Here is a 12,003-nt window from a genome sequence, read left to right on the forward strand (position 1 = left end):
CAATTTTTTGTTCTCAAATATAATATGATATATATATATATACAGGGTGAGTCAGAAAGACCACTTGTCCTTTCTCAGGCATATTCGTAATCGAATTCTGAGACAATTTTTCCTTTGGCAAAAATTTATCTGGAGCTTAGTTTTTGAATTATAGAAAGAAATAGATAGCGTGTGACGGGTCGAATACAAGAGGTAGGCAGGGGCGGCGCAATTCAGCGTTCCGCGCGGCGCGGCGGCGCCCCTGCCTAGCTCTTGTATCCGACCCGTCACACGCTATTTTTCTTTACAACTCAAAAACTAAACTCCAGATAAATTTTTGCCAAAGGAAAAATCGTTTCCGTGAGGCTTGCCATTGCACTTAGATAACACAATAATACACGGACAACACATTCACATTAAAATTCTCTCTCTCTCTCTTTCTCGCTTTAATTATGGCTATCTTTAACTTGAAAATAATCTTCTAATAATTCTAATAAAAGAAATGACAGAACTTTTTATAGAAATAAAGAACAGAGTAATTACATGAAGCCTACAAGAATATTTGCATGTAGGATTTTAAAAAACAATCAAAATTCTTTTTTTTATAAGAAACGCGACTGTACTCGACATTTAGATAATTAAGAACACATGAAATAAAACAAAGTTAATCACGATTTAAGAGTACAAATTATTATTGCGTTGTAGAGCTACAATTTCAATCTCTAGCTTCTTGAGAGAAAAACGGATAAATAATTTTAAGTTGTATCTATCATTATTCAAAACAGGAGTGTATTATAATAAATGTATGCTCGCGAATATAAAATTTAATACAAATGGAATTACTTAAATATTATTTTCCAATTAAAAATAGCATATTTAAAATGCATGAGAAGAGAAGGAGAGGGGGAGAGAGAGAGAGAGAGTGAGAGAGAGAGCGGGGGGGCGCGTTCGAACAAGTTTAAGCATGTTTACTCACGAATCCATCCTGTACGGCGATCAGCTTATTGTTTCCACGATGCGACAGTTCCATTTGAATCGAAATTTGTCCTTGAAGAGAAATTTATCTCTCAGAGTTATTTCACATTTTATCACTTTTACTCTATTTGCTCACTTGATCGATTAACGACGAACAACGAACAACGAACCGATCGATCGATTTTATTTATCACTACGAATCACTACGAATTAACCGCTACTAATCATTCGACGCGTTAAAACACGTTACTCGAAGAAACACGTGTTTACGTTACGAGCACACAACACGTGTTTATTCGACGATAGCAAGCAGTCGACTGGATGTTATGACGCGGTAACAGTGGTGACATAAGTAAAAACGCGGCAAAATTAAAATATTGAATATTACTATACGACTTACATTTTATAAATAATAAAAAATAAAAAATAAAATATTTAGAAAAAATTGATTTTGATAAAATCAATTCTTAAATATTTTGAATAAATAATAATTATCTTGATAAAGTCATTAATCATACAATTTTCAATAAATAATAATAAACATGCATTTGCAATATTTTTCTAATAAATTTATTATTATTTATTGAAAATTATATGATTAATGACTTTATCAAGATAATTATTATTTATTCAAAATATTTAAGAATTGATTTTATCAAAATCAATTTTTTCTAAATATTTTATTTTTTATTTTTTATTATTTATAAAATGTAAGTCGTATAGTAATATTCAATATTTTAATTTTGCCGCGTTTTTACTTATGGCACCACTGTTACCGCATCATAACATCCAGTCGACTGCTTGCTATCGTCGAATAAACACGTGTTGTGTGCTCGTAACGTAAACACGTGTTTCTTCGAGTAACGTGTTTTAACGCGTCGAATGATTAGTAGCGGTTAATTCGTAGTGATTCGTAGTGATAAATAAAATCGATCGATCGGTTCGTTGTTCGTTGTTCGTCGTTAATCGATCAAGTGAGCAAATAGAGTAAAAGTGATAAAATGTGAAATAACTCTGAGAGATAAATTTCTCTTCAAGGACAAATTTCGATTCAAGTGGAACTGTCGCATCGTGGAAACAATAAGCTGATCGCCGTACAGGATGGATTCGTGAGTAAACATGCTTAAACTTGTTCGAACGCGCCCCCCCGCTCTCTCTCTCTCTCTCTCTCTCTCTCTCCCCCTCTCCTTCTCTTCTCATGCATTTTAAATATGCTATTTTTAATTGGAAAATAATATTTAAGTAATTCCATTTGTATTAAATTTTATATTCGCGAGCATACATTTATTATAATACACTCCTGTTTTGAATAATGATAGATACAACTTAAAATTATTTATCCGTTTTTCTCTCAAGAAGCTAGAGATTGAAATTGTAGCTCTACAACGCAATAGTAATTTGTACTCTTAAATCGTGATTAACTTTGTTTTATTTCATGTGTTCTTAATTATCTAAATGTCGAGTACAGTCGCGTTTCTTATAAAAAAAAGAATTTTGATTGTTTTTTAAAATCCTACATGCAAATATTCTTGTAGGCTTCATGTAATTACTCTGTTCTTTATTTCTATAAAAAGTTCTGTCATTTCTTTTATTAGAATTATTAGAAGATTATTTTCAAGTTAAAGATAGCCATAATTAAAGCGAGAAAGAGAGAGAGAGAGAATTTTAATGTGAATGTGTTGTCCGTGTATTATTGTGTTATCTAAGTGCAATGGCAAGCCTCACGGAAACGATTTTTCCTTTGGCAAAAATTTATCTGGAGTTTAGTTTTTGAGTTGTAAAGAAAAATAGCGTGTGACGGGTCGGATACAAGAGCTAGGCAGGGGCGCCGCCGCGCCGCGCGGAACGCTGAGTTGCGCCGCCCCTGCCTACCTCTTGTATCCGACCCGTCACACGCTAACTATTTCTTTCTATAATTCAAAAACTAAGCTCCAGATAAATTTTTGCCAAAGGAAAAATCGTCTCAGAATTCGATTACGAATATGCCTGAGAAAGGACAAGTGGTCTTTCTGACTCACCCTGTATATAATCTGAAGATTCCTATAATCGATTGTAAGCTAAGCTTTTGAAGTAATTTTTAGTTCATATAATTTGTGAAAAGGAGAAAGTGATTCTTTGAATGGCGATACCAGTTTAGATTTTTCTTTTTTTAATAAAGAAATTAAAAATTTCAATTTTCCATATTCAATTTGTTTTCAAGCGATAAGAAGTTAACAGAAAAATTTAGAATTTAGTTAAACTTATTGAAACATTTAAGTGTATTAAAAAGTATAAAACCTAAAAGCTGCACCCGCATAAGAATTATAAAACCTAAAAACTGCAGCAATATAAACTGTAAAACCTGAAAACTGTCCCAGGATAAAAACTGTAAGACCTGAAAACTACCGCAGTATAAACTGTGAGACATGAAAACGGCCGCAGCATAAAAACTGTAAGATCTAAAACTGTCCATTTGGCCCAATGAACTTTATATCGTGATCATATTAATTATGTACACTTTGTAAATCTTATGTTACAACATTTGAAAAATTTGAAACAAAAAACTCATGATAAAATATAACATATGATATCGCATTTCCAGCGTTTAAAATACACGCATAAAACGATTTATTAAAACAATTAATGTACGATTATTAAACACCATGAAAAATATTCTGGTAACATTCGCTCCCTTACGGAAAAAACTACAAAAACCTGAACAATTTTTGGTGTATTATATAAAAACTGCAGTTCTTCAACAATGTTCCAGTAATATTTTCGTATTCTTATAGCTTTTTCCATAAAAGCAGTACGTTTATGTTGCTTAATTACTTTCAATCTCATTAATCAAACAGAGCTCAGTAACCTGTAAACCTTACTACTGTCAAACTGTGTATGCATGTGTGATAATCAAGTATACCTTAACATCAAGCAAAGATAATATAAAGATAATATAATATATCAACATTATGTAAAAATAATATAAATAAGCTAGGATTAATGTTAATTCTAGCGTATTTATATTATTTTTACATAATGTTGATGTATTAACACAGTATTTGTTCAGTGTAAAGTTTATAGGTTACTTTGCTCCGTTTGATTAATGAAAGTAATTCTAATTAAGCTACATAAATGAACTGCGAATGTTACCAGAATATTTTTCTAATCGTGTTTAATAATCTTACAGTTGCTTTAATAAATCTGTGTATATTCTAAACGCTAAAAATACCATATGACATTTTATACTATTATGGGTGTTGAGCTTTAAATGTTCCAAGTGTTATGTATATTTTGCTAGTTTTCAGATCATTTAGTTTGCAACAAGAAAGATACCTCATTACTGATTCAGATATAACGTTATAAATTACTCATTTTTAAAGAAATGTAATTTAAGGCTGTCTATTTTTATTTATATATATGTTTTGTAAATAAGTGTAAAGGCAGTTTCAAGACTTTAACAAATTTTATATGTAGAGAGGCTATATATTTACTTTATATAAGGTTTACTAAGTAATTAGGACTGTTATTAAGCTATTTAGTAATATATACAACATATATAAAGCTTATCTCATAAGTAATAAAAGTTACATACTTTTTGTATAATAATATTTTATCTATTAGTAGTTTTAAGAACTTTATATAGAAAAATTAAGAGTATGGTAGGTTTCAAGACAGACCCCGAAAGTACCGACAAATATGTACAGTTTTCAGGACCGACCTGAAAAGTACCAAAAGTCTTCAAAACTGCCCATTCATGCCAAAAATCGTCCTGAAAGCTGCCTCGTCATATACATATATATATATATATATATATATATATATACAGGGTGTCCGGGAACTAGGGAACTTACTGCTTTGACAATTTAAAGGAGACAAAAAGGGACAAAAAAGTCTTATACCATTTTGCGATATTCGCTATAATTATCGAATTATAAAATAAAACGTATGAGCCAATGTGCGGTGACGCCGCGCCATCGCGCCTAGCTCGTAGGCAAAAGCGCGCGGTAAGACAGATGACGCGTCGTCTTGAATTTGCACGACGGTCTGAATTCGCCGCACCGTACATACACTGCAAAAAACAAATGTGTTATTTTAGCTAAAACGTCTTCTTACACATTTGATAAATAACACATTTGATTTTTGCTACGTATGTGCATGCGTTGCGGCAAATTCAGATCGTCGCGCAGTGCAAATTCAAACAACGACGCGTCATCTGTCCCGCCGCGCGCTCTTGCCTACGAGCTAAGCGCGATGACGCGGCGTCACCGCACATTGGCTCATACGTTTTATTTTATAATTCAATAATTATAGCGAATATCGCAAAATGGTATAAGACTTTTTTGTCCCTTTTTATCTCCTTTAAGTTGTCAAAGCAGTTAGTTCCCTAGTTCCCGGTCATCTTGATATATATATATATATATATATATATATCATTAATTTGACTATCACACACACTATTGTTTATTTAACCCCACGCCATGCTCATCCATGCTGCACAACTAATTTCTTTTTTTTCTTAATAAACTTTCTATTTTCTCATAATATACTACTCTTGTTATTCACAATCCTTTCCAAAATCACCCTCATCCCTCTTTCCTCATATTAATATATATTGTCGTGTATCTGGGCGTGTCATAGTACGACTCAGGGACACGACTAATGACAGCTGCCCTCTTATTTATCAAAACTAATTAAAGAAAAATCACGTCCCGGATCGCAACCGCGCAAATCCGCGGACGTAACATCATGTATTGTTTTATATCTGTTACACGCTTAATACGTATTTGACGTTTTATGAATAAGATATTTTGATATTCTTTTTTTAATTTTAAATATACAGCGTGTCCGGAAAATTGCCCGAAATACTTTGAGACGTGATTTGGGATCTCAAAAGAAGAAAAATAGCTATATAAACTTAGATTCTTAGGAAATAAGTCGTTTTCGAGTTATAGCCACTTTTATGTAAAAAAAAAATCGTATATAATCCGCGTGGCATCCTTTTTAAAATTTTTTAAAATTTTTATTATTTTAATTCTTATTTCTTTTTTTTTAATTTTCAAATTTTGTCATTTCTTTAATTAATAATTTTTATGTTTTAAATTATTTTTTAATTTTTTTATATTTGTAAATACATTATTTTTCAAATCAAAGATGAACATGAATAGGTATTAAAATCAAAATACAATTTGAAAATGAAAAAAATAAAAAAAGTAAATTTAAAAATAAGAATTTAAAAAGAGATGTCACGCGGACTATAAATTACAATTTTTTTTTAATATAAAAGTGGCTATAACTCAAAAACAATTTATTTCTGCACTTATGTTTATATAGCTTTTTTTCTTCTTTTGAGGTCCCAAATCACATCCCAAAATATTTTGGGCAATTTTCCGGACACCCTGTATATGTTTTTTTCATAAAAATTTCTATATGACATTTTGTATTAATAAGGATAAAAGAAGAATAAAGATCAAAAACTTGTTTGTATTCATTTATATACTTTTGTAAACGCTTATATGGTATAAAATATATATATATATGTTTAATTGAAATAAATCAAATAACATCTTTTTTATTTATCCATGAATTGTGCGAATCATCGAATCCCAGCCATTTGACGTAAACCTTGTTTCCTTTCTTTTTTATTATTTTCTCTACCAGGTATACATTCGGATGAGTTGTGCGATGCAACTCGTACTCATAGAAGGCACCCACTATTTGTTTACCGCGATAATCTTCCAGAAGATAAGTTACGGGATTAGTGCGTTATATTTTAACGATCTTAAACACCTCGGTGGTCCAATTGGGGGTGTATCGCTTAGAAAATGTCGTTTTGTGTTTGCTCACGCGTATCGTTTACTTTGAATTTGGCCGGTCCCATGATTTTTATGTGAGAGTATACAATGCCCAGGAGTTTTTCAGCTACTTCCAAATTAACGTCGACTGGTCGCATGCCGATGGTGCGGTGATGACGTTTGTTGTACTCCGACATCAGACGCGGCAGCTCATCGACCCACTTGTGCGACCCGTTAAGTGTAAACATACGCCACATATCGTTCTTAAGTGTGCGATTCCACCTCTCTATTATCGACGCTTTTAAAACCGAATATGTAGAATAATGATTAATGTCGTGCTTTTTCAAGACTTTCTGCACATTGGCGTCATAATATTCTTTTCCCATATCCGTTTGCAAATTTTTCAGACATCTTCCGCTCTCTCGAATTATCTTGGCGATTGCTTCAACCGTCTCGCCCCCGGCCTTGCTTTTGAGCGGTACTGCCCAGGTGTATTTACTCAACGCATCGATGACGGTAAGTATGTAATTACTACCTCTATTATACTTTGAATAGAGCCGCATCACGATATCAGCTTGCCACAGACCGTCGAATACTCTGATTATAACACGTCTTCTAGGAACATTGCGTCTACCTGGCGCGTATAATTCTTTGACGATTCGTTGTCTCTCCGAGCTTATTGTTTTCCTTGATGAACTCATATTTTGGCGCATAAACGAATTGCATTACGACTGACTTGTTTAGCGGTTACGCGATGTAATTTATAATGCCGGCATTGCAAAGTTCCTCTATTTACTGTTTAAAAAAAAACGTTAATTGTCAAAAACGTTATTTTTTCTCCGTTTATCAGTATTTTCTGTCTTCTTTCAATAACCATTGTTTATCTTCTGGTTTCTATCGATTAGATTTTTCATACTTATTTTGACTCGATCTACGGCCATTCGATAACCATCCTTTACTCGTTCTTGTGTCTTTTTATAGCAATCCTGAGCCGATAGATAATTGTCTGAGAACCGTTCTTAAACCGTCCAATTTTTATTTAAGAATCGTTCAAAGTCATTCGTTAGACATACGTAACCATCTTTTCGACATTCATTGCCGCTCATTTTGTCGTTTATCGCAATGCTTGCGCGTCCTTCTGAAACAAAGTCAACCTCTCGTCTGACTCGTTTCGTGAGTATGCGATTTAATTTATAATTATGCCGGCTTTACGAAGTTTTTCCACGATGGACAACATTTCGTTGCCGTAAGCGTCGTTGCCCGCTCGATGTGAAACGTCTAGCAATCGTAGACGATCTACTAATTCGTTGGGATCGTCCCAGTGCACGTAATCAATCGCGTTGTCGTTTAGTATCATAGCGCGAGGTAATCCTTTTCCGGATTTATTCGTTCTCTTCGGTGTAGATTCGATTGACATCAATGGCGCAATCACGTATCAATACTTGTATCCTTTGTTGCCTCGTAGTTGACTCTCCGCGGTGTAATTACGTCTATGTACGTTTGTAGTCAAAAATATGCTCTTATACTTTTGCAAATGGTCCTCTTTACAGAAAAAATTATCGGAGAGTTTCTTAAAAATCAACTCGTAAAGACCGGGTGTGCCAGCATATCGAACGCCATCAATAATTATGTTATTATTGATGTCCACGTCAAACTTTCTATTACCAAGCATCATTCCGTCCTTGAAGAGACGAACACCATACACGGTGTCTATAATTTTCTCTTTTCCGCCACCGTTGAGAAAATCTCCGATGTACTTTTGACGAGCGGGCTTAAATGCTTAGACAACGTTTTTTCGACCTTCCAACGTTTGCATCTGATGTTGAACAGAAGTTCCGAACAAATCGTTTGTGGTTTCGAAAAAGTTCTCAAGAACCTTGTTTGTTAATTTTGCAGGACCGATTATTGTACGCGGTGTTGACGTTATCGCTGGTGAATCCATCGCGTCGTACGCTTGTTCAGAATGTTTCTTTTTGCTCAATGTTGCTTTCGATAAGTCGTAAGATGCGTCGTCGTCGTCGTCGTCGTCACTCAGTCTTTTCTTAATTATTCTTTCTTCTTTGATTTCTTCTTCTCTTTTAATCGGCTGAGATTCCTCGACAATCTGTTTCAAAGGTTTGACGATAGGTTTGAAACGTCTCTCCATTGCAATTTCCTCCTCGCTCTTGTCGGTTTTTAAAGCGCGATATTTCTTGCGGATTGCATCGCTCGTATTTTCAATCTCCCTCGCGAGTTGCTCACGTTTGCGTATATTTCTTTTTTATTTTTTACCATATTAACGTTCGTCACTCAACGTTGACGTATCGATAATGACTAATCGTTTTGCGGTACCGCGAACTTGTTAAATCCTTTTCTGTATCGTCCGTTACTAAGCGCGCTGTCTTTGTCTGTCACTAGAAATCCATACTTTCGTTGCCAAAAGCACGGCACAAAGCACAAAATTCGTCGTACGATATGTCGGTGTTTACGTGATCGTTGTAAACATATTTGAGGTTGGTACCATCTTGTTTAAACAGGATTAAGAGATTGGCGTTATCACGTATCAGATGTTTAGGTATTCTCGCGTACGTTTGACAAAGATAAAAGTAGTCAACATTTGAATGGCGGCACACTCAAAAGTATTTTCTTACTGCATTTTGCTTATCGCACGCAACGTTGTCAAAAACGAAAATTGAATTTGGAAGCGCCTCGCTCGGTGGAACAATGTTGTTGTTATTGGAGAACGAAAAATAGCCGATTTCGTTGATTGATGTCAACAGATTTTTAAGATATCGATATTTTGGCTGCTGCTGCAACTTGGAATAAATATAAACATTTTTAAAACGTACACCGTGCGGACTTTCCAAAAAGCTTATGAAAACATTAGTTTTGCCGCACGAAGATGGTCCCGCAATTATTGCGCGGATAGTACTCGGCAGCATTTCACCGTCTTTCCGCAACTGCGCGTTGTCCCCCATCATTCGCAATTTCTCGTCGCAGTTTGTGACGCGTATCATCAGCGAATGCCGCAGGAATTTCATGTTTCACACTAAACTCGCGTGACACGTCGAGCGCTTATTTATAGATGTATGAAATCTTGAGTAGCTCAGTATCAAAAATGTTTCTCGCGTTGTCTCATCCCAGCGATATTCTGGACTTAAGCGCTGAGCAGTTGCAATATATACCTAAAGTCGTACTATTACGCGTGTACGGTAACTACATCGACCTCGTGTCGGGAAAAACTTCCGGAACATATACAGGTGGACCTGGAAGTTCAAACTTATCGTCGCTGCGACGAGCATTATTCTCAACCTTGGCAGAGTACGCAAATCAACGGTCCTGCACCAAGGATAAAAGGTTGCAACAAATGTCAGCGTCAAACAAAACCGGAAGTTTGCGGAATCGAGCAATAAACGCGCTTTCTTTCGAGTTACATATCTCCGGCTACCAGATTTGCGGTCCGGGCACTCGGCTAAAGAAACGGTTAACCAGAGGCGACACGGACATAAATTCATTAGACACAGCGTGCCGCGAACACGATATTGTGTATTCTAAAAGTAACAAACTCGTCGATAGACACGCTGCTGACAATATACACTACTCAAAAAAATTATGGCATCACTAAATTTCGGCCAAAAATTGACGAACTTTGAATGAGTATAACTCCGCGAAAATTCATCGTAGGACCTTGAATTTTATCTTAAATTAAAGCTTAGAATCTCTAGTTTAAAAACGTATGTATGGATTTTTAATTTGTGACGTCCCTGCCCCTGTGGCTTCACAAAACTGGGGACGTGTTTTTCGTAGTGAAAATTGCAAACTTTGGCGGACTGCACGGACTTTCTAGAATTTTTCTCGCGGTTTCCATTAGCAGGGAAATAAAGTTTGAACTTTTCCCTACAATTTAAAAAAAAATAAAGTTTCTGCGATTTTTTTCCACGAAGTTACGGCGTTTCAAAGATACCTGTGCATTTTTGAGCTTCCGCCAGCATTAGCATTATCCGATGTACACCACGGGGAGGTTGCTGATCGGATTTTGTACATCATGTGTGTGTGTGTGTGTGTGTGTGTGTGTGTGTGTGTGTGTGTGTGTGTGTGTGTGTGTGTGTGTGTGTTATCGGTAGCACTAAAAAAAAGTTCAGAAACTCGTATTACCTCCTCTTTGTGCGATCACTTCTCGCAACCGCGTGCGCATATTTACGCATGCTCTAATTTCCTCTTGAGGAATTTCATTCCAAATTCTGATTAGAGCTTCTGACAAATCCTGAAGATTAGCTGGTGATCGTGCCAAATCTCTTAACCTGCGACCCATAATGTCCCAGATATGCTCTATGGGATTTAAATCTGGCCTGACCGCAGGATGTGGTAGCAGTTGGATTTCATTTTCTCGTAAAAACTCGCGAGTAACTGCCGCGGTGTGAGGTCTCGCGTTGTCCTGCATAAGGATAAAATTCCTCCCCATTTGTTGGCTCATTGGAACCACATGAGGTCTCAAAACTTCATCAATATAACGCACTGCTGTCATTCCTGGCGGTGGCATAATGACAAGATCTGTGCGTTGCCTTGACGTTATTCCTCCCCAGACCATTACCGAGCCACCGTTAAATGCTCTAACAGGAGCAACGCATGCCCGATCAAAACGTCGTCCACGACACGAACACGTGCATCATTACCAAAGAGACAAAATCGCGACTCGTCGGTAAAGAGCACATTTGCCCATTGTCTCTCTGTCCACTCAATGTGACCTCGTGCGTACTCTAATCGAGCACGTCGATGTGTAATTGTTAAAGAAGGCACACGGGCACGACTCCGTGATCTCAGACCCACTTCGTGCAATCGATTCCTCAGTGTTTGGTCACTAATTTGTCGTCCCGGTAAAACTGCATCGCCAATTCGGCGAGCTGTGGTCACCGGGTTTACCTCTACAAAACGCCTAATAGCACGATCTTCACGTACAGTCGTCATACGTCTCCGTCCTTGTCCATCTGCTGGCTCCAATTCTCCCGTTTGTCGGTAGCAAGCCCCAATTCGAGAAACAGCAGATTGATTCACGCCGATTTGTCTTGCGATGTATCTTTGGGAAAATCCTTCCTCTAAAAGTGCAATAATCTGGGCACGTTGAATTATACTCAGTGGCCGCATTTTTAAATCTACACTATTTCCTATCAGAAGGAAAACTGAGCAGTATGTTATTCGTTTAGTACAATACGATGCAAGAACAGTGGAAAATGTTTCCAAATCAACACTAAGCAAAAGCAGTAAAACTGAGAAAAAAATGTCGCCAAATCAACACTAAGCA

At 36.1% G+C, this 12,003-nt stretch overlaps 1 protein-coding gene across 1 annotated transcript in view; it reads right to left on the bottom strand.

The window, feature by feature from the left end:
- LOC105194841 (protein artichoke) overlaps nt 1-11,292 on the bottom strand; it is a 37,002-nt gene extending 25,710 nt beyond the window's left edge. The window contains exon 1 of the mRNA XM_039449217.1: nt 10,860-11,292. Coding sequence (XP_039305151.1) covers nt 10,860-11,292 — 433 coding nt within the window. The remainder of the gene's footprint in view (nt 1-10,859) is intronic.
- Nucleotides 11,293-12,003: the final 711 nt, after the last annotated feature.

This window comes from Solenopsis invicta, chromosome 5 (genome assembly GCF_016802725.1).
Source record: "Solenopsis invicta isolate M01_SB chromosome 5, UNIL_Sinv_3.0, whole genome shotgun sequence".
NCBI lineage: Eukaryota > Metazoa > Arthropoda > Insecta > Hymenoptera > Formicidae > Solenopsis > Solenopsis invicta.